Raw genomic sequence first — 23926 nt, forward strand, 5'->3', positions numbered from 1 at the left:
ACCCGGATTACTGTTTATGTTATATACATATATATATATATATATATATATATACTCACCCAAATGAACAGACGTAGAAACCGTTACACTCGGATCCTCCGTTCCCAATTGCTGTGCCGTCAGAAAGTCTCCGATCAGGATAGCTTTGCTAGATGGATTACGTTCTGAAGTCGTGGGAGAAGAAGGACCAGTCCAATTCACCGGGGAAGGGGCACGCTGGGAGGATCGGTTGGTTTGTCGACAGTCCAAATTTGCGGACAATAGTAGCTTGTTTCCAGAGTGAGACATATTATCGGGAGATGACGAACGCAGGAACTGCGTTAGTAATGGACTTCCACGCTGCATTGACCGATCAGTAGCGGGATTAGTAGCACTACCGGCGCTGCCTGTAACAGCTACAGTTGCTGCGGCGGCAGCAGCAGCGGCAACGTACATAGCGTTAGCCTGAAATTTTCAGAAGGCAATAAGTGGACGTAAAGCATTCTGTTAATCTGTCAACACCTACACGCAGGATTTCCTCGTTATACTATGGATGTAGCATTGCGATATGCTGAACAGCGGAAAACATAAATGAAATTGATTCAATTAAAGATGGGGATGGGTTATATTTTCATCCAGAGTCGTGAGAAACTACGCTACTTGGACCCAGATGATTATCCAGCTGGTGTTATCACTTCCATTCACTTTGGATTGTCTCGTTAATGAAGACAAGCTGCTGAAGACCAACTCTTTTAAGGCAGCGGTATCCTTCCATTCCTGAGGTCATGTGGGTTGCTTGTGCACCAATTTCGAAAGTTTGAGATATCCCTATCTGATGTTGAAAATCTTAGGAATTACAAAGACCATTCCTAGCAAAAAGGGGTCATGATTGGCGTGCTGTGTTTGCGTACCATAATACACCCAAGAATTTGCCAATCATACGGACTAACAGGGTCGTCTTTTCCGGTCGTTTCCAGTCTTAAAATAGAGCACATGAAACAGTTTTCTCGTTTTATGAATTTTTATAAGCATGGCGACGTTGTACGTCAGATGATTGCCGCCTCCATCTTGCTACAAACACCAGGCTGTTCGGTCGGTCAGCTTCTTCATGAAAGGCTTTGCACTTGGAACAACCAGTACCACTAATCGGAAGAAATATCCTTAGTTGAAAATTATTATTTCCCTCATTGTTATCATTAATTCGGCTGACTGTGTGGATGCAATTTTTCTGTCATGCTGTTTCTTAGGTACCCGTAGAATATAACCATGGTCACCGTGACATCGAACTCGATATCGATATCCAATTCGTTTCAGACTACTAATGAGTAGGCAAAATGAGAGAAACAATACATCGACGGTGGGTTGGACGAAAAACGGTTCCACATGGTTCATTGTCATAGTTCAAACGGTTCACAGTTCAGAAAAAGACAAAGGAATTGCAGATCACTTACCAATTCCGAGGAGTTTCCGGTTGCTGCTGCAATTTGAGCAGCCACTGCATAAATATCGGCTGTTGGGGCGGACGGAAAATGATGATTAATTTGTTCATTCACAGAATCGGATAACTTGTGGGACAAACGGTCTCCGGGTTTGGGAAGTTCTGACGTCCCATCGACGGGCGGTCGGTGGTGGACTAGAGTGTCAACCTCATCAGCAGAACAAAATTCAGTCCTCGGGTTCGTAACCGGCCGTGCAATCATTCCTACAAAGAAAACACCACGTTCTAGCGATCAAGACAGCTGTGGGTCGCTGAACGTTCTTACTGCAAACACTTAGCTGTTTTTTGGCAGATTGTTCTGAAGTATGTTTTTTTCACGAATTACTATGAAGGGACCAAAAACGGTAGAGCGAATCCTGCACTGACACTTTTACCATCCTCGAGCACACGTTAAACCGTACCTGCTGCTAACAGCCTATGGAACCGGGAGTGGGCTGGACATCAAGTGGTGTCAGATATAGACGGTATACGAGTAGTATGGTGGTCCTTTATAGCGTATTTCATAGAAATTCATCCACATCAGTTGATTTTCCATAAAAAATGATTTTCGAGTGAAAAAACGACAGCAGAAATGTAGATATCAGGAAAAACCTATTCAGTACGAATTCGCATCCATCCCCAAAGATAAGGAAATGTTAAAAGAACGAAGTTCAATGAAACGGTCCAGTGTCAGCGACAGAACTGAAGGAATAGTCTTAAAACATTGATCGACCATGAATGGAAAGAAATAAAAGCTCTTTGATATCTTCGAAATCAGTGGATCTGTTGTAATCGCATTGAGATCCATTATCCTTCACATCCCTAACGGTCTCGAAAAGTAACAATCCCTATTCAGATTTTTCTCCACTTAATAACAACACCTTCCAATGGGTTGGGAGAGGGTAGGAGGAACGGCTATTGATGCGGTTACTGAACACAATAGCTCAATTAGTAAAAGATAGATCTTGTGCAGAGAGAATGCCGTCAGAACTATGTGAAAAATTCGGTAGCGGAAATGGCTAGAAGAGTGGTCTTTGAAATCCATGAAGCGTCACGAAAGGTGCCGGTATACGGTCCCCACATAAGAGAGCCTCTACGAGAAAGGGGTGCTGTAAATCCGTAGACCACTCGGATGTTTACCATACATCCATCTGAAGCGTGGACACAGATGATACTACAACTACAAGAAACGAACGTGATTACTTGCCTGAAGAGCAAACGGGAGTGTTGGGTGACGGAAGGGCTAAACCAGTGTTTCTGTCAGAATCAGACGGAAGGTGCACATTCCTGTCAGTCCAGGGCTAAAAAACAAACGTGCATGATCAAGGAAACGACGAGTACACTGAATGGAAACGATCAGCGATGTAATGAGTGATTGGCGTGTAACAGGCAAGTGAACCGTACACTGAAAGGTAGCGTCACTAATTCTGTGGTCGCTTTCACGTCCTTCCGTAAGGTCACATGAAGCTAACGTCTTCGACACGGAGGGTACACTTTTAAGACACAAGAAGAGCATAGTTACTTAAGTGTATGTCTGTCAGAATCTGCGCCACGTAAACATACCTTCAAACAGAGTAATACTGTCTAATACAACCACCGGTTCCAATACAAAACAGCTAAAGTTCAAGAAGCTCGTTGGTAAAGATTGAGGACAATTTGGATCAACTGTTCTCCTCAGGAACTACAGAAAATCTCCGGAAAAGGCCCTTACAGAGCACCTCTATAGAGCCGTCAATTTCGTGTGTCAACGAAGTAGATAAGACCATCACCACAGTATGAAGCTAATTAACGAAATTAAAATGGCGTGGTGTGGACTATGACCTACGATGTCCGCCCCCAATCAGTGCTAACAATGTAAAATGACAAGCAAATGTTATGCATACTGAGACAGCACATCATACGATTTAAAACAATCCAGGCGTAACGAACCTGTCTCTGGTTCCAAAAAAACCACCTTGATAGTAAATTGATTTTATAAGAAAAATGAATCTGAAATTTGCGGAACACAAGGTCTTAAAGCTCGGAGTGGGTGTTCCGGCTTAATTGACTTGGCTTGGCTCCTGCGTACTTCAAAGGGGCTGATACTCTCGTAACCATCTGGTGAAGGTGCTCTCATGAAGGTTGAGGACTAAAGTTTCAACAGGAGTGAGCGACCATTGTTTACCTATCTGGGGGAGATGGCTAGACGGCGATGTCAAGCCATCAACGGACGGCGCCTGATGGCTGGTGAGGAAACGGAATCATGAACTGCAAAGTGCAGAACAGCATTTGGTCGCCTTGATAAACACGTCTGGAGCGAAGATATCAAGACTCCGCTATACTGCAGAGTTGTGCTGCTTCTCTACTGTCAAGTGGCGAAACATGGACACTACACAGGCGATATGTTTGTATTGTCCACCGAGTTCACTTCCAATGTTTGCATAAAATCCTTTGGATCAAACGCACAGACAGAAAACCGAAGCTCAACAAAGAGGAAACACTTTTGGAGTCGAATGTTGTCTAATAAGAAACAATAACACTTGAAACGAACAGCCGAAATTCGCATCCTAAAACAACTTGCCAGCTTTGGAATGGAGTTCGGAATCGGGTGCACCCGAAAATTCGATATTGGAACAGTTTCCAGGCAAGTTTGGAAACCTCTAGTTTACATCTTAGACAATGAGGAAACCTAGCAGCAGAAAGGATGGTCTGAAGAATAACTGTCCACTGCGAGAAATGGAGGCACAACACGTATAGGAAGTGGTTCATTTATTGTGGTCATGCCCCGAACACGTGGACTTGCGCCGCAAGCAGATGAGCATTGGTAGGATCGGTCCTGTGGACTGCTAACGTGCCGACGAGTGTATCTACTAAATTTGAACAAGTGGAACTAAGGTAACCGTCCCATTTTGTAATTGGCGCCCGTCCAACATCATCGTACTAAGGACAACATCACCACCTGGTGGTACCAGGTTGTCTAATATCACCTTGGTGGTGCATTGGTGGGGGAAGGGTAGCATTTAGATAGTTCTCTGATGGGGAAGGCGCGCCATTACACTGAACCCACGTTATTGACAGATGGCGCCAATGCCTCGATGATAACCAAACAACTGATGTCGGTGGTCATTGCTAAGCTTTTTGACAAATAGCAAAAAGCTTTTGTACGTTTGTCCATTGGTGTTATTTCCTCGTCGACATCGGCACCGATGGATTGTATGAAGCGCCACATTCGGCCTGACAAAAATCGCCTGTGATTCTCCAAATATACCCAGGGTTTAGTAGTCTGACAAGTGTTGAGCGACACACAGATTTGGATGTCAACTAATCCTTCATTATATATATATATATATATATATATCCAGGGAAAAAGTGACACAAGATGCAGATAAAATAGATGGCAACAAGATGATCCATAAGTGACACTGTTGCACTAAGGGATCACTCTGACAGTGCTCTGTGCAGTTTGTCCGCGAAAACGACGGCCATTTGAAAGTTAGTACATTGTTGCTATTTGGTAGAATTTCCGTTAGGCGCTAGCCTAAACGGGTCCTCCATACGGCCTCGAACTGCTATTGATTGATGACACTATGGTCACATTACTGTTACACTAACAAGGGAGAGATACGTATCCTTTCTACAAATGAGGTACTCGTTCTAGAACAACCGTTGAATACAACAAACTAATGCAGAAACGCTGAACAGAAGGTTGTTTTCTCTAGATGGTCATCTATTATCATAAACGGCGCGATAATCACCTCGATATGTGCCTTGAAATTAACGGGCGATCACCAAAACTATGTCATCAGACCTCGGGAAGTTTGTCCATACGAGGACTTCGGTCCCAACTGTGATCCACTGGATAAGCGTAGAAGAGTCGGTGATCCGTTGGTGAGCAGTTTTAGGTGAAATGAACTCAAAATCGAGTTAGTTTACTTGTAGTCCGGGTGATGGGCACGTAGTTTGGTGGACGACAGGTCTGAGGAGGTTGACCAAGGCTTCAGGTAACCAACCCATCCACGCACTCCTGAGATTTAACGAGGTTGGAGGATTCCGTTGGTTTCACTTTTCGAGATCCGTTCATCACTGACTGGGCCAAAAGATCATCTACCACTACTCAAGTCACAGAACGCGTTGCTTGCTTTACCTCCTGTGGTGTTACATTACACCATCGACTCGCTGTATTTCATCGGTACACATCACACAAGACTACCTACAAAGCTAGAATACATGATTTTATGCTTGAAGTTTCCAAAGACCAGATCGAAAGGACACGTTAGCACTTAGCAAATTGCATGCTGATAGGTATCAAAATAACTCAAGTGAAAATCTGGTTGAGTAGCCCCTTGTCAAATGTTTTATCACCAAAGTATGTCGCGAATCGTCAGCGAGTCAAGGCTAAGTCAAGTTCGTCTACACAAAAGACGGAAGTGCTGGATGTTTACGAAGGAGATACAGAAAAGTCAAAGCTCACTCTTGTGGACAAGGGTTCCCGTCCGATCAAAGCGTTATAACATCTATCTGGGCCAAACACCATCGACTACATTGAATGAGTGAAGATAAAATTCAGAGGAAGACTGGCCTACGCAAGACCGTTTACACAACCAGTGGTGAGATGAAACTTAATGGTCATACCACAAAGACAGAGGCTTACTTGTGTCAAATTTTTCTCTATCGCAAAATGGATGAGATCTTTGATGCAAGTCATTCCTCCCTGATCGGTAGTAGATGATAAGGAAGATGGGATTGGGGTGGTGGTGAGACTTCCACGCGAAGGCCCTGAGTGGGCCGATGTCGGCGATGCACTGCGTGCTCCACTTGTGATTGTATCCACAGTGTCCGATGGAAGCTGTGCCTACAAGCGAATTCGAGATGGTGAGGCCGGTGAATGGATGCTTCAGTCAGAACACTTAATAATTAGTTAGTACGAAGGAATGGATAAGGCAGAGACAAACGACAAACCTTGACAGGTTGCTGTTCAGTGCCTAGCATGGCGTCCGACGGAACACTTTCACTTGTGTTTGTTTGCGCTGCGGTCGCAATAGCATGCTGTACTCCATCGTCAGCTTCACCTGAAATGCACAGCCAAGAGAAGATGCCAACCAGTTAATTACCGACTCTGGCGCAAGATAGATGTAAGAAGACCACCTTGAGTCGATCAGAGAAAACCGAGTACCCAAACTTACGGAGCACATCCCCATCTGTCTCCATAGAGGAAACGGCAGATAACGAGGGATCGAGAACCTTCTCTCCAAAGTTGGACTGCGCCTTTCCAGACGCGGCTCCATCAGATTGCGAACAAGATGTCGTGGTCGTGGCATGAAAGTCATCAGCCGAAGTAGTTGGCGGTTGCCGTCCACTGGTTCCAGGTCGTCCTCTACCAGGTCGCGAACGGCCACCAGTGATGGAGGATGTATCACGCTGTCTTCCCGACAGTTTCTGATGCTCCGTTTCCTGAAAATAAACTTATCTTAAGTTTAAAAGAACGAAAGAATTTAACCGAGCAAGACTGTCACATGAAAAACCCTAGGTACAAGTCAGAACTTGAACGATTAGGAGTCTAAGAGCACGAGAACGGTGCGCACCACTACTTTGGTGCCTAGCCATAGAAATGTTACTTTGTATTGGTAGTTTATGTACGTAGCTGAGGGACGTGTGTAGGGATTTGCTCAGATTACAAAACAACTAATCGGGAAAAGCAAAATAACTGTACGTACTAAAATCGGCCGCACAAGTTACTGTTGTAACATTACACATATTAATTCCATTTTGGCGATGAAGCATTCACAGCCTGAAGACGGGACAGAAATGTCACACAAACATAAACGTCGGATCAAATCAACAAAATTCCAGGCCATCAATCCACCAGCGATCTAAATGTGTGTGCAGGTCAGTAAAGTAGCAGAGCGTAACAGCGCCATAACAAACTCCAGCTATGGAACTTCAAACAACCCTCTGCACACTAAATCCAAAAGCCTGGATGAACTTTGAGGGATGTGAGGAAAATAACCAGCATGAGGGTCTACATCAACCAGGCCTAGTAAGTTTTCCATTAGAATCATCATCGTAGAACCTCTTCATCGCCCGGAAAAAGAGCCACGAAACATGTGACAAAAATAGGATAATAGTCACGTTTCAAGTTGCACACAGCAGTCCTGAACAAGTTGCTTTATGAATCACAAGACTTTTAATCGTTTGAAACCTGGTTCATGTAACAACAGCCATGAATTCTTCGCCAAGAATAATGCTACGGAATGAGGACTTTTGAGTTTATCCTGGAGGAAAATATCAAGCAATGCCTTCCCATTCCAACAGCAGTTTCCTTGGCTCCTCGTGATAGTTAGTGATCATATCAGAATCGACAATTGAAGAACATTATTGAGCAACCAGTTCATTGAATTGGATGAAGTTCCAAATGCCAGTAAACCTTAGATACAGGTAGGCATTCTTGCAAGTCGAGTCAGACTCCGGGCGCACCTGTTCCCTATCATCGTATGGCCGACGCGTGCCCGAAATACTGACTCTAAACAGCTAAGTATTTCAAAATATTGTGTGCAAAGTATAACGAAGATGGAAGCTAGTATTTTGGTTGCAACCGTTTTCCCTTTGATTCACGGAGGTGGTTTCATCACTTCCTATTTTGTTATTTTGGTGTGAAGCATCGGTGTTCGAGCCAACACTCTCATTGGTTGGTCCTTCCACCACTAGCATATCGTCGGCAGAAAGAAGCGAAATGATCCGGACCCATCCGAACCAGAACAGAAACAGTTGATGTACATAAGCACAAATTAACCAGAGGTTTAGCCCAATATAGTTACAAATCGAATCAGATCATTCAGATGTGGAATCACTTTCAGTACGCAGCTGTGATTATCGAAATATCGATGGAAAAGTCCGTTGTTTCTTCGTATTCGTGTGCTGGATAAAACCAAGTAATGTATCTTTGAAAAAAAAAATTGCTCTCGTGCTCTAGTTTGACCAATACAGGGGGGAGTAATGGATGAAATGTAAAATATTGACAGCATGACACAGATTCAGAGAACAGTATTTTTATTGCCAATATGCACCATGCCTCGATACGAAACAACGAGAGATTCGCCCGGTATCCAGTTGAGTCTCCCGTTGACACCATTTCAATACGCAAGTGAGTATTAAACCGCGTGCATTAGCCCAGTTGGTAAGAAAACAACCCAGCCTCTGAGTACAAATCCCCAGGCACACGAGTCTCAAACGCATCGCAACAAACCTAGGTAACAGCGTGACTTCGAATTTCCATTGTCATGCACAACAAAGATGCTTGTAGTGAGTTTCTGTCAAGAACGGGCAGCCGCTTTCGCTAGGGAACATTAGATTTGAGAGAGGAATTACAAACAAACAGTACAGTGATAAAATGTAGTCGGGTGTTGAGTGCTGATCCACAATCACCTCCCCTGTATTATGGCTGCCAGCTCCTTGGTTTTTATTGCGGTTTCACAGCGCTTTATGGTTTCATGGCATGATAGCTTGAAGTAGCATCTTTTTGGGAACAATGTGACATTAGCACAAATACATTTATGGGACAATCACGTGAGTATCCACAAGGTCGCGCTAGAATCTTCACGATGAGGCAAGATTCATCAAGCTAAAAAGGCTCAATGCTGACTCACCCACATTTTGACCAATCAGACTACGCCTTCTTCTGAAGCACAGCTAATTCACCGTACATTAGTTCAATCGGTCCTGACAAGCATCACGACCCAGGAAGATTTTCAACGAATAAGCCTCCAAGCAGTCAAAAATAGATCGGCCAAGAAGAGTCAAATAGTTCTCTTGATTATTCATTGCACGTTTACCAAGTTAACCTGTTTGCTCTACTTTCAAGGAATAAATGATTTGTGTCTTGTCCAACGATTCGAGCGATATAAGAGAATAAATAAGCACACGTTTTATAATAGGAATGTGAGCAGTTCCAGAGAATTTCGTTTCGCAAAAATTTCCGCACTAATTGGAACTCATCAGGTCGATCAGAATCTGACAAAACCCTATTGTCAAACGGGTGGCGGAAATAATGGGTCAGTTAATTAACAGAAATCTGCAATGATCGATCACTGAATGGAACAAACTGGTCTAGGTAGTCATGAGTTGTGAATCACAAATGCTGGATGTTTGCAACACATAGTGGACTGCCATCCGCTTCCTGATTTATACTGAACATCGCCGAAGGACCTTCGGGTAGAATGCCATGAGCCACACTTACCCGGTGAGAATCTGAGGAAATAACACCGAAGAGTGGAAAGAAGGGAGATATTCTAGGACCATCACTAGGCCCAAGTGATGATCCATATTTGTCAAATTAGACAGTGATAGACAGACATATGAAACTGATGGTGTATGTATAAGATGGTGGGCCCAGCTTACACGACGCATCCAAGGCGCACGCGCACGCACATGGTCAGGTATATGACTACCAAATGCCTTGTTCTGTGTGATAGCAGTCACAGAATCTTCCCCAGAATGTTCCGGCAGGTAAACTATTTCCAACCAGTAGGATTCTTGTGAGAACGTAGTCCATATGCGTTCTGACAGAAACAGGTTTCGGTTTCTGATCAAACTGACTCTTCAACAGCCACCTTGCAGTAAACACCATCTTAATCATGTTTTCCGGCCTTCTGAGCTAAATTTGGGCAACTTTTCACGTCAGGTGACTTCGACAACCTATAGTCCGTTCACCGACAGTGATGATAAAGGCTTACCTTGAGTCGCTCAACATCGAGATCATTCGCACAAACTAAAAAGACGGTACCTACCACACTCTCAAGAAGCTGGAGCCAGATGTTCGTGTCCAATCGTTGCATACATGGATTAACTGCAAGATTGAGCGTTGTCAAGGCCGAAAGTACTTTTCCGCTGAGGGTGCATACAATACAGTAAAATGCATCTGATGCTCACTTGTGATGGATAAGATCGGCCCTCTCGACTGCACTTACGCAATAGGTGGAAGCATTTGGCTCAACGGACCAGTCATCGGCTTATGACACAAACCGTCATTGCAAGCGAAAAAGTCTGAAAGGCTCCCTGAGTGTGTGAGGCGAAAAACTACATACCACCCTTTATCCAAAAAAATGCTTTTGGGATAGCCAAAAGCCTTTTCATCGTAAGTGGAGGGTAGTGTTTATTAAGTGGACATGTAAAACTATAAATTACGGGGAAAGCCCAGTCTGCTTGTGAGAGGGGAACAAAAATGCATCTATTTCACAGCGTTTCAGTACAGAAACCTTTAAAACGAGGGATAATTGTGTCCTATGGCACTCGCATGGAGATCGTTCAGTCGAGAGACTGATCACAGAAAACAGTTTCGAAAGACTCGTTTTTTCTGATCACGTTTGCATTATCGCATTCTCAGTACCCTCTTCTATGTTCAAGTTAGGGTGTCTGGATGATATCACGAAGCTTTAGAGTGAAACGGGTTTACGAACAGCAAGCACAAATGACTGTACTGCAGGTTACTATACACACTGTTAGTATCCAATAGACAAGCATTTTATTAAGAAAGTTCATTGTAGAGTTAGAGAAGTCACCTTATCCTTACTTCGCAGATGATTCATTGATGCCATTGTTTTTGAAACAGTATAAGTGACCTGTAATGTCAGACGTTCTGAAATAGTATTATATCAATGCACCAGAGAAAGCACTCCCTGGTTCTTATTACCTCCAAATACCTGTTACTGGAGGACGTGGACTTGGTTCATTAGAAAAAAAGAAATGGTTGTTTAACGCCTTTCGTGTGATACCGGAAACACGAGTTATCAATAGCGTCCTACCAAGCACCAACGATTCTTTATAACACTCTGAAAATCAACGGAGGCGCTTGGTTTGTGTAGATCCACAAACATCATTCGGTCACCACAGCGAGTACTTGGGATTCGAATTTCTAAGCCCTCAGTCGTCAGTGTTCCACAAAATGAGGGTCGCAAAATTGACTAGTGTGCGCTTGGTCAACCACATTCCAGAGTATCGATGGAACTAGGGCAATCAAATCCAGAAGGTAACGTACGAAGTTTACTTTCAACTGTTGCGACAGCAATCTATTAGAAAAGCAACGAAACGCTTCGGCCTTTCGTGTGTTCCTGATTTAAAGGGAGGTTTACACTACACCAATATTGACCGCGAAGACTACTTTCAGAGTGTCACCCTTGGAGGGCTTCCCGTATGTTCTCGAAACCCACAATACTGCAACAAACGTAGCGGGCCATCTTCTGTGAACATAAAGGGGCCGCAATGTTTCTGGCTCGGTTATTGCTCGTAGAAGGAACATCTCGTTTTGAAAAACTCCGCAGCGTCCGAAGTATTTTCCCTATTGACATCGTCTGATTAGTTGTTTATAGTGAAGGAACGATAAATTCTGTGTCGAAGGATACAATAATCCTTCGAAGAGAGGTGGTCTTAGGAAGAAAAGCCCTTGGCCTCCCCTGGACAGCGAGCTCTCTTCAGAGATATATGGGTCTCAACAGCAGATTAAAAAAACCTGCACCGAAAACTGAGCTTACAGGAATCGCATTTTTTTAAAAAGCGAAATAGTCATCCGATTAGCATATCCCCTAAATATAAGACATCGAACAGAATATCTCCAGCTTTAGAATGAGTGTTGGATTTCGCTTCGGTGCTGTGTGGTTGTGAAATTCAGCTGATCGAACAGCGTCTGCAAACATCATCTGTGGTTCCTTATATTTTATCAGCGCATTTTTTTAAAGCTACCATAGTAGAATCTCAATTCACGTTCAAATTCATTCTAGTTTATTTGAACATCTAAAATCTAATAGTGATGAAACCTTGCAACATCTTGCATAACCATGGCACTCAAAAATCACCTTCTGTTGTGTGTTTGGTCGCTTCAATAATCCGGAAAACAGGCTTTCCTGCGTAAGAGGAAATTTGTGTCCCAGAAATCGATATCCCCATTGGAGACTATCCACTCATATTTTGGTTTCGCCTATTAATGCCTTGTTGAGGATTAGGAGCTCGCTTACTGATGATGAAACGATGCGTCGATTTCCGTTCGAAACTTTAACGGTGGGTCAATTGCAATATCACAAGGTAAAATGAAAGTGGTTGCAGTCAAGCGGTGTGCTGTGGAATCTTCGCGTCATTCTAAGTGGGACCGATGTGATTCTTAATTGTGTGCACGTAACTGACCCCAGTGGTGAGCCGCCACACCATAGCATGTATGTCAAACTAAAAGTGGTCTATCCTTCTGCGCTGGGCATGTGTTTGCTACGGTTAGAAAGGGTCACGTAGTTGATGCAATCAGTGGGGTTTTACTGGGATCATTTACCAGGAACGTGGGCAGCTTTATTTTCGTTGTGTTCCCTAAGGACTCCAGACCTGTTTGCATTATGTCCCTACTCAACTCCTCCTCACATTAAGCGTCAGTGTTTCATGCCGTTGTATCACCATCCACGATGATTCTGTCTCGTCCAGCATACAGGAGCTACATCATCATAACCAATAAGTGGTGTACGAATGGCGTATGTCAATCATTTTCAAACTGGAAAGTCAAGTCAGTAGAATTAGGAAGGACGTTATCCTTTGCACTGCAAGAAGAAATGGTGACCACAAGATACCGGATTTGATTTCAGCGAAAATTTTGGAAGTCATTGGTGTATTGCCTGGCAACTAAAACCTACGTTATCATGCGATCGCTGAAACGCGGAACGCGTTTTCCTACATATAGAGTTTCATCATCTAATGAGAATCAAATCACGAAAATAAATCGTAAACATTCCAGGGAGATGGGGGTAGCCTCTCCAGATGTATGGAAGCTTAAAGAAACATGGCGGAGTGTTCCCGTGGATTCCACTCTGGGGACCGTAATATCATGATTGATTGCAAGTCACCAGCTACGCAGCTTTCTATTAACAAAAGATTAGTAAAGATGGTCTAAGACAGGCGATGCTGACAGATATTTAGCCAGGACAAACAGCCCCCATCGTTCCCATTCCATAGCGAAGTTGGCTAGAGGTTCTACGGATAACCGAGTTCATCCACTTCAGAAGCATCAGTGAATACGACTGTCACATTCAACAGTACCACAATGGTGATTGCATTTCAGTTCACATTACATCTTACGAGTCTGTAAGACCTGAAATGAAAAGCCGCAGTCAGGAAGCCGGGCACACATTAATCTGATTTACAACGACCCGTTGAAGCATAAGTAAGTCTACTTTAGTGTGCTCCAAAGGCTAAGTCAAAAGTGAACGTTGTCTGGTACCACAAGGTCAGAAGAAACCCCAACTGAGGTCACCAAGGCAAACGACCAGATTTTGTTTTAAATCTACGTACGGATTTGGAAGACATACATGTACCTAACAACGCTTCAAGGGTATGCGCACATTATTCAGCAAGTAAAACAAGGTAAGATTCTCGCCCAGGGTTTGACCCAGGAGAGCCAGATACCTGATGGGGAGGTGCGTTTGTAAGAGTGGAACCAACCACGCTCAGCAATAGCGTATCCGTTCTTCAAGAATATAGGAAAGATTACTTGGTCAATGAAAACATGGATTGTAATAGACTCGAAGTCCAGGTACAGAGGACATGAACGCGAGAATATGCTGCGATGGATGCAACAGGATCATTGACACAAGCTCCCCAGTCAAAGACAGAAATTTGGTGTGAGATGTCCTTGCATCAACTCAACGAGGTGCATGCCCCGGAGAGTTTGTACCCCACATTTTTCAAAGGCGACGAGTTCCTGGTGAGCGGTTTGACTACCCTAATCTAAACAATCTGGAAGAAAGGCAGAATACCGATTGATTGGTGTGCTTCGGTCGTAACTCCAGTCCCTGATATGGCGCACGAAAACCACGCCCCACTATTATGTTGTGCACAAAGAACGATTAGTGGATGACGAATTCGCAGATTCAGGCTGGGTTTTGTCCTAACCAAGGATTCATCAACCTTAGTTTGAAATAGGTGCTTCCGAAAAGCCGCACTGTCGATCGTCAGAAACTAGGGAGATGTCTGGCGATCATAAACTTTCATCCTTATGGGCATGTAGAGGAGCACAGAGTAGGAACTGAGACCGCGCGATCCGCGATTATTTATGGGTCAAAAGAGCGGGGTTTACGCACAGAGGTTATACGAAGTATAACCGAAGTACTGACTGGGTGAAAACATCAGGTGGGTAGTGCTGAGTTATACCAGATGGTATAAAAAAAAGGAATTTCCCCAAATCGTAAGAGCTAATTACGCTACGGATGTTGGGCTGCTCGAATCATAATTCACCTATCCGGAGGACGCCTAAGTCGTCGAGCAGACTTCGCCCAGTCCTGTGCTGACCGGAAAAGACTGAGAGATGGGTAATATGTAACCTGAAAATAAAGTATAAAGGTACCAAATAGTAAACTCGAGTTGAAGTTTGTTACTTCACTGGATGGATGCCGTGTGACTGGATCCAACAGCGGTTGGTGACACCGACAGACAGTTCATTCATGCAGCTAGCGGCTCGCCTGCATCAAAGTTATCAACCTCAATGCTTTCGGCTCCACCAGACAACTAGAATAACTCGAGATCAATCTCCTGACCTTCCATTTTCAGACAGTAGCTGGAATCCGCGTACCCTTGACAAATGACTGACAGCAGATAACCTGAACTGAACTGGACCATTGGCTACAGATTCCCTCAAATTACAACCAGAAAAGACAAAGTGACAAACCTTCCTCCTTAGACGGGAAGAGTTACAATAACACAATTGGACTGAATACTGGCTGACGTCTCAACAGGACCTCCACAGATCTCGTGTAAACCCAATAATACACAAGAAGATGCAAAATGACATATAGCCATTTCAACTGTCTTTAAAAGATCAGCCCGCAACTCACCACGTACTACTAATTGATATTATGAGGCCTTGCGGTTAAACTTGAGTCCACATTTGATCGATGAAGGTCACAAAAGCAATAGTTGAGAATACACAGAAAACAAGTGACAGTGTGAGAGCACTTCTGTCTGGTACTTAAAAAGGTCGCAACAGATTAGGTGCAACAATATGATTTGGGAATTCATTTTCCCCGCCTGCCAATTGCATTATAAGTTTCACTGCACTGTCCGGGACCATCATCATTCACTACCGTACAACCATGTCAATTCATCTGAATAATGTCAGAGCTAATGCAACTCCCAAGATACTTACAGTGTCCCCCAACTACCAGTGCTCAACACTGAAGTCCTAGAGGCATATTCATACTGCAAATCCTGCAGCAGGACCTTGCACCCTGTGGGTGCGAAACACATTCAGAAGAGTTGGATGACGGTGGTCAGCTCCTCTAGTGCTGCTTGTGCCAGTTGATCTTTTTCAAAATTCAGAACAATGCGCATTCCAGGTTTTCACCTGGAGAGATCTGAACGCACAGGTTTCACAGATCACCCAGAGTGAACGAGGCTGTGGCAGCTGCAGCCACTGCATTTTGTGCTCTGTTTTTGAGCTCAAAAGCTGACCGACTGACTCCACAAACACCTTGACGCGTCCACAAGTACGTGAATACCAGTAGTGCACGGATTTAAGCTAATTATTCTGTTACTGCTACATTCAGTGCGAACACCGTATTTGAAAACAGGTGCTCCGACTGCCTCACCCTAACTGGTTGCGACGGTCTCTTTCAAACAGATAAAGCAGATAAGTTAGACAGCTCCTGACTAAGGAGTTCACTTCAATCCTTAGAAAGGCACTTGATAGAGGAAAAAATTCGCATACTTCGGAAGCCGTCGGGGGTTCCAAATTTTTCGTCAAAAGCTCCGTTCGAGGTTGACAGTCAGACTGGGAAATTGCCAGTGGGAAGTTGAATTGTTCTTGGAATTGTTCAGCCCAACGATTCATGCATTTCTCTGTCCTAGCGATAAGTGAGTCGTTTTTATCGGTAATCGTTTTGCTCAAAGGAGCCAATTTGACGTATCGGCTGGAACAGCTTTTGTACACTCACAAGATTTCTCGCTTCCTCCAGCTCTTCAGCATCCTGGACCGACTAAGCTTCTCAGCCTGTGCAAATATTATTTCTTACCTAACGTTCGTCGAGTCGTATTGCAGTCCCAATCGGAATGATTACATGTCCGAAGTTCGAGCTATTTTCGAGCGCCGCTTTAGCTTGAAGTAGCTCAGTGACCGAGGTGCGAACTTACAGATCAGAACGTCCACGGTTCGAACCAAACCAAGGCACCCCGACCGCCTCTGTTTAGGCTTGTATAATGTGGCAAAATCTCATTCTTAGTACCTCTCTCTGGTGGAATGACAGCCGTGGACCAAAAGAGAAATATTGCTGAAGGCCTCCTTTTCGACTTCGAGGGCACTGCTCGAGATTCAGTGATCATATGCGGTTGGTTGGGCCGTTCAGCAAGCATATCGACCGGTGTCGTATAGGGTTGCGGACAGTGATTTCCAGCTAGTGGTTTCAGAAGAATAGTCCCATACCTTCAACGCTCACGAAGTCGTCTTTATTCCCCAGCCGTAGTACTTCCTTCGTCCAGCTTTACTGTTTCCAGTGTCGTTTTTTTTGGATTCGGATGTGAGCCTATGTTACTTGATGCACTGTTAGTGTCGAGAGTGCAATGTAGTTTTGCGGCGGATCACGTGTTGCAGCCATTGCGTTTAAGTCTGCGCGCTCCAAGACAGAACTTCAAGGCAAGGCCACCTCACCACCTCCTAATCGAGTGGTTTAACAGACCCGTTTTTTCTGTGGTACGACAGTGTAAGTGCGTGTGGGTCACTGTAGTAAAGTAATCTAAGTTGATTACAATCGCAACTCAACATGTACCAAATTCACGTAAAAATGGTCACTTTTTAGCCACACTCCCGAAGATCCAAATCATTTGTTCTCCATTTCGACGCGGTCTGCATAGCAACTGGCTCGTAGGTGGGGAAATTGTGCGTATAAATAGCCAAGATGAAGTCCTTTGTTAGTTTCTATTGGTGGGTAAATTTTTGAAACCTCCATTCACCAAACAGTCAGCGTTAGTTTCAAAAGCTGTACCTTGAAGGCTGTTTATTAACTGTGGTAAATCGCGAACCGTGGATCCGAAAGCCAAACAACAATCGACAGAACGCCGAATTCCGTAGTAAGCTTGGGCTTATGGGGGAATGACGCGGGACGAGGTGGGCGTAATGAATTTTCCTATACAGAGTCGACACTGATCCGAAATATTGGAAAGGTACTACTGCTTCTACAGATATTTCTAACCAAAGAAACTGTTCGATTCGTCTCAAGGGTGGTTTATTCAGTCTGAAAGAAGTCAGGGAATATGATGAGAAGTGAAAACTATCGGATCATATTTCAACAAGGCTCAAATCCAAAAACGGGTCAAAAATGATACGAACATCAACTATGGGTCATAATGCAAGGTGGTGTCATTCGATGTACTATCAGTCATGCACTATGCTGCGCATTACACCTGGCTGTCAGTGTCAAAATTCACATACTTTTCTACAGAATCCCAAGAAGACACAGTCGTTGCCCTTGTTCCAAGTTATGTGGAAATCCTGTGGGTTTGTGATGCGATGACGCAGACGTGGCTGGGTGTCCGCCGATCGGCCAAAGGCGGTCAGATACACGTTGTATTCTCAACCCGACCAGACATCCGGGTTCATCTCGACGCGTAAACATTTGCAAGGAAAACTCTAACATAGTGGCTTCCCATTTCATGCTTTCCATAGTTTACATGTTTCTATCTCATTAGTTGGGTAGAGCAAACGCGAAAACTTTGAACTAGAGATCCAAATCATTTGTTCTCCATTTCGACGCGGTCTGCATAGCAACTGGCTCGTAGGTGGGGAAATTGTGCGTATAAATAGCCAAGATGAAGTCCTTTGTTAGTTTCTATTGGTGGGTAAATTTTTGAAACCTCCATTCACCAAACAGTCAGCGTTAGTTTCAAAAGCTGTACCTTGAAGGCTGTTTATTAACTGTGGTAAATCGCGAACCGTGGATCCGAAAGCCAAACAACAATCGACAGAACGCCGAATTCCGTAGTAAGCTTGGGCTTATGGGGGAATGACGCGGGACGAGGTGGGCGTAATGAATTTTCCTATACAGAGTCGACACTGATCCGAAATATTGGAAAGGTACTACTGCTTCTACAGATATTTCTAACCAAAGAAACTGTTCGATTCGTCTCAAGGGTGGTTTATTCAGTCTGAAAGAAGTCAGGGAATATGATGAGAAGTGAAAACTATCGGATCATATTTCAACAAGGCTCAAATCCAAAAACGGGTCAAAAATGATACGAACATCAACTATGGGTCATAATGCAAGGTGGTGTCATTCGATGTACTATCAGTCATGCACTATGCTGCGCATTACACCTGGCTGTCAGTGTCAAAATTCACATACTTTTCTACAGAATCCCAAGAAGACACAGTCGTTGCCCTTGTTCCAAGTTATGTGGAAATCCTGTGGGTTTGTGATGCGATGACGCAGACGTGGCTGGGTGTCCGCCGATCGGCCAAAGGCGGTCAGATACACGTTGTATTCTCAACCCGACCAGACATCCGGGTTCATCTCGACGCGTAAACATTTGCAAGGAAAACTCTAACATAGTGGCTTCCCATTTCATGCTTTCCATAGTTTACATGTTTCTATCTCATTAGTTGGGTAGAGCAAACGCGAAAACTTTGAACTAGAGATCTGTCACGACTGCTTCAGTCGGCAAGAAGTACGGATATAGTAATTCTAGCGGGTTATATGAATACAGAAGTTGGACGACTAAGTCCGGAAGGAGCACCGCTAAGTGATCGATTTAGTTTCGATGCTGAGCGTAGCGATAATGGGGAGCGGCTTCTTCAGTTGTGTGCAGATCATCGTCTGTTCCTGGCCAGTACGAACTTCCAACACAAACTCATACACTAAGTTACTTGGAGGCCACCTACCACAAGACAGCCGTGGACTCTGACCACGCCATCATGCAGGCCCGCTTAGCATTTCGCTTTCCGCCAGCAATACATGTACCGAAAGAGAGCAGATCCGTTCATCAACTTCGACTAGTTTCAGTAGCTGAAGAGTATGGAGCCGATCTAGCTAGAAAGCTAGCGGAAATGCACGGTCACGTAGACGACGAAGATTGCCTGGAGGATGAATGGACGCGAGTGAAAGAAGCAATGCTGTCAGCTTTCAGAACTGTTTGTCTAGCCCATCTGACGCGACTCAATGAACACCGGATATCTTCGAGATCAGCAGATCTGATTGCTGCCAAAAAGGCCATACCAGCAACTAACAAGGACTATGATGGCGCACGCAGATCCCTCAAACATTGGATAATCAGGAGCTTGAAGAATGACAGAACGATGGTGGATTCCGAAGGTCCAGGAGATGGAGAAGGCTTTCGCTGCAGGCAAGAGCAGCGCCCTGTTTCACCTGATCCGATCAACAGGTCAAAAGAGGGCAGGTGTCAGTGAGACAATATGCGAGAAAGACGGAGAAGCGATTCCTTCACTCAATCGTCGTTTTGAGTGAGCACTTAGAAGAAAAGTTCACTTGGTCTCCTTCAACACAACCGCTAGAAGAACCAATCAGGCCCGAATGAAACAGTGATACCAACCCACCATCAAAAACCGAAATCCAGCTTGAAGTTTCAATCCAGAAGCGCGACAAGGCACTTGGCCCGGATGGTGTACACCCTGCGCTCCTAAAAGGCAGCGAGGTCCTGGTGAACATTCTTACAACCATACTGCAGAAGATTCGGAACAAAAACAGAATACCAGCCGAATGGAGCTCCCCAACCGTCATTCCAGTTTTCAAAAAGAAAGCAAGAACGTCATGTGAAAACCATCGCGGTATCAGCCTGGTATCTGTCGCACTTAAGTGCTTTTTGGAATTATTTTGCGCAGGTTGATGGATTATCAGGAGAGAAAGATTCGTGAGAATCAAGCTGGGTTTCGCCCTGGTCGAGGATGCATCGACCATATCTTTACCTTGAGACAAATCCTCGAAGAGCACCACCCTTCAGACGTTCCACGTTGGTCGTTTTTCTGAATTTGAAAGCTGCTTTTGGTTTTGTCGATCGTCAGCAACTTTGGCAGTGTCTGACGATCAAAGGTATTCCTTCCAAATTTCTCTTCCTTATGAGGGCATTGTATGCGAACTCCTGTGGTCGCATACGAGTATACGGGAAGCTCTCGCCCGAGTTCACCACGTCCAGCGGTGTAAGACAAGGTTGTTCTCTCTTTCGTTTCCTCTTCAACTTTGCTACGGATATGCTTGAAGTTTCTCTGCCTGCCTCCAAAACCTCGGGAATCGAAATACTACCGAGACGTCCCCTCAGACATTGAGTACGCGGACGATATTTCTCCCCTTGTTCAGATCCCTCAAAAATGCAAACGGTTTTGAATAACCTAAAGAACTCTGCCGCACGGTTTGGCATGCGCTTCACACCTGCAAAGTATTGCTACAAGACTAGGTGAGATGAAACCCACATCTCATGGTTGCAGATGAGCCAATCGACATGGTAGATAAATTTGTTCACCTGGGCAGCTGTATAAGTTCTGGTAGAGTGGCTGGGGATGAGATTACTTCTCGAGTCGGAAAGACCAAGGCCGCTTTTGCCAACCTCCGATGTGACGTGAGTTTGTTTGGCAAGGGAGGATTTTACACAGTGGTGGCGCGATCCATACTGCTTAGTGGATAAGAAACGTGGCCTATACGCTCAGAGGACATACGAAAGATGTCAGAGTTTTACAATCGGTGTCTCCGAAGCATTGATCAGGTCTGGTGGGATCATCGGATTAGTGATGATAAAGTACGCCAGATGGTCCTAGGATGAAGCAACTCTCCCACGATAGACAAATTACTCACGCTGGCTGGCCCATGTACTCAGCACGCCTCATAGAGCTCTTGTTCCCACCCGTGTGTTGAGCGGACGCGAGCAAGAGGTGGACACTGTATGACCTGGCAACGAAGTGCGAAAACACTAACCAGTAAATTTAGTCGGGTGGGCAACTGCCGCCTCCTTAGATGGAGACCCCGAAACTCAAATCAACACTGGTTAATGACATTGGCGGAAATGGCACAATCACGCAGTCAGTGACGCTCGTTCATCAAAACAATCACCCTCCAGTGAGTAGCTACATAGTTTCCGGACAAATTAAACATGTCTTCGCATCCAAGGCTTGGTTTGATATTCCACTTTCCCGTTTTCCGGTGATCGAAACCGCAGCAGCTGGAACCAATGTGCCTACGGTACACGGTTTATTGCTGATAAACTGATTGATTGATACAACTAGACGTAGCCCATTTCTAGATGCAGAAAACATCTGCAAGTCACGTGCGGACATTCACACATTATTATGCGCGAGTTTGTTAACGTATCTTACTTTACGAAAGTTGTGCTCACTCGTTACGGTCACTAGTGCGTTGACTTTTATCCGGAATAGACGATAACTTTTCATTTATTTTGAGCTTATTAGTACACACTATCATACTGTGTTCTTCGTAACACCTAGAAGCGGCTTACAAAAACAGAATGAATGACCAATCCAAAAAGTTTCCGTTTGATTTTAACATATAGATGGAATCTCTGGAATTTTCGGAGTCGCATTAAAGATGTGCTATTTTTCAATAGTTGTTTAGCCAGAGGAAAAAGTCACCTCATCATTACCTAATGATCAGCTCGCCCCTACTCCTAACTGGACAGTGAACACAAAATCTCGTTCGATAAGGGTGAAAGTTCTCTACACTAGAAAAATAAGCCCCTAAAGAAATATAGCGCAAAGAGAGGCGGCCATATTGAAATCTTTTCTCTCGGGTGTAAATACACCAATGGTCGGTTATTAGTAAGGGAAATGCCAAACTTGAGCTTTATCTGATCCGAAAGGGTATTGGGCATAGTCCCCTTTTTCAATTACGACTTGTAACTGTCAATCTTGTTCCTTCAAGAAACTTCGCTTAGTGTGTTTGGTACACTAGCACTCACTAGATGACGCGCCCCGTTTGTTCCAAAACCAAACAAACCACGTGACTAAATCCTGTCCTGCTTGAAACCTTGATTGATAAGTACACTGCATTTTTCCATCCATCTTGTTTACGTGGCTACCAGCTGCATCTCGTGTCAGACTTACTACCTTCACCCACATCAAGTTACTTTTGTCTGCACAACTGTCAAACAGGGGTGGTATCCCACTTTTCACATTGCACATAATAAATACGCATATAACGCGTCACAGCACACACAAGCGGGCACAGGGAAGCAAGATAACCGAACTTCGCAGGTGTACGGACAATCACGGAACAAGTGGAATGCAGTTAAATTGCAAAGAAAACATGTCCCGCATCCGGGCCTTCACTCACGAACCCCGACAAGCTATGCTCAAAAGTTATCTTTTGAACCATTTCATTCTGACGTCGTGTTTGCTTTATTTTGCTATGCAGAAGCAATGACCCAAATGAAGCAGTTTACCATCAGTACGGTGCAACCCATCTCACCTTCAATATAAATACACAAGTACTGGAAATCTTGAACTTCAGAAGAATATGAGGAGATCCTGGAGAACAATCAGATTCAAGAGTGCCAATTAAACTTTTTTCACATGGAGAAAATGTTTTTTTTGTGCTTGTTTGAAGGAGCATTCGGATCCAGGTGTACCCGACAACTAACAATGGACCTGAAAGCTAAACGGGACTTCCAATAGGGTTAGCAAAATATGTTTTCTTAAGATACGACGAGCTACGAAACCGGAGGATTGAGGTCCTATCTCTAATCAAAATTGAATCAAAACACCTAGAAAGTTAGCACGTGCTCAAAATCACCTAAAACACCCGCGCTATCGAACTAGTTCTGTGGAGTGAGCTTCAGATGAGGCTATTCCACCGATGTCTTGGGAAGATTAAATTCCACTTCTGTGAGACTACGGATGCGTTTGCCAACACGACCGGAAGATCCAAATGATTGGTCGTCGGTCAGTTTGCCGAGATTGGAAGTTGGATTGCGAACATCTCATCATCAATCGAGATGGCGTCATCATCATCATCATCGACAGCATGATATCAGTGTTCAACACCGATGCTTCACTGCCGTACAACCATGACTTATTTGAAAGCCTTATTGTGAAGAAAAGAATAAAGGTGGATGGGGAGGGACTTGGTGCTAGCTTAACACAATCATTCCGAGGTGCCTACACCTCCAGACATTCACTCAGGCAATCTGGATAGAAACTGACAACAACAACGCCACTGACATCGGTTGGCACCCATATCTTCTAGTGTCTCCAACCAGGCACAGTGAGTATCACGCGGTCCCCATCCTGGAAGGCGAGCAGCACCGACAGCACTCAAGCGTTTCGTGATCTCCTTCGTACTCCTCTGCCAAGTCAAGGGTTGACCACCTCTCTTTTTACGCCACTCTGGGTTGGGCATGGAAACAGCACTCTCTTCGGCAAACGATGGTTCGGCATACGTAACACATGTCTCAACCAACGCAGCTTCTGGTGCTGGACACATTCTTCAATGGAAGTACCCGTTACACAACCGAAAACACGCTTTC

At 44.4% G+C, this 23926-nt stretch overlaps 4 protein-coding genes across 4 annotated transcripts in view; 3 read left to right on the plus strand and 1 right to left on the minus strand.

Annotated features, from left to right (window-relative positions):
• Positions 1–1301, plus strand: part of T265_04568 (hypothetical protein) — a gene marked incomplete at both ends in the record, with an annotated part of 10623 nt that extends 9322 nt beyond the window's left edge. The window contains one exon of the mRNA XM_009169343.1: positions 1227–1301. Within this exon, the coding sequence (XP_009167607.1) occupies positions 1227–1301 (75 nt within the window). The remainder of the gene's footprint in view (positions 1–1226) is intronic.
• T265_04571 (hypothetical protein) overlaps positions 1–23926 on the minus strand; it is a gene marked incomplete at both ends in the record, with an annotated part of 74261 nt that overhangs the window by 14480 nt on the left and 35855 nt on the right. Inside the window, 7 exons of the mRNA XM_009169346.1 lie at positions 60–444; positions 1431–1681; positions 2602–2630; positions 2660–2757; positions 6087–6287; positions 6395–6504; positions 6619–6886. Of these exons, the coding sequence (XP_009167610.1) occupies positions 1680–1681; positions 2602–2630; positions 2660–2757; positions 6087–6287; positions 6395–6504; positions 6619–6886 (708 nt within the window). The remainder of the gene's footprint in view (positions 1–59; positions 445–1430; positions 1682–2601; positions 2631–2659; positions 2758–6086; positions 6288–6394; positions 6505–6618; positions 6887–23926) is intronic.
• Positions 5728–5946, plus strand: T265_04569 (hypothetical protein; the record flags this gene model as incomplete). The annotated part of the gene is made up of 1 exon (XM_009169344.1): positions 5728–5946. The coding sequence occupies one exon, from the start codon at positions 5728–5730 to the stop codon at positions 5944–5946; it is 219 nt and encodes a 72-aa protein (XP_009167608.1).
• T265_04570 (hypothetical protein) lies at positions 18736–18966 on the plus strand (the record flags this gene model as incomplete). Its single annotated transcript, XM_009169345.1, has 1 exon — positions 18736–18966. One exon carries the CDS (start codon positions 18736–18738, stop codon positions 18964–18966), a length of 231 nt encoding a protein of 76 aa, XP_009167609.1.

The sequence above is a fragment of the Opisthorchis viverrini genome (assembly GCF_000715545.1).
Source record: "Opisthorchis viverrini unplaced genomic scaffold opera_v5_77, whole genome shotgun sequence".
In the NCBI taxonomy this organism is placed as follows: Eukaryota; Metazoa; Platyhelminthes; class Trematoda; order Opisthorchiida; family Opisthorchiidae; genus Opisthorchis; species Opisthorchis viverrini.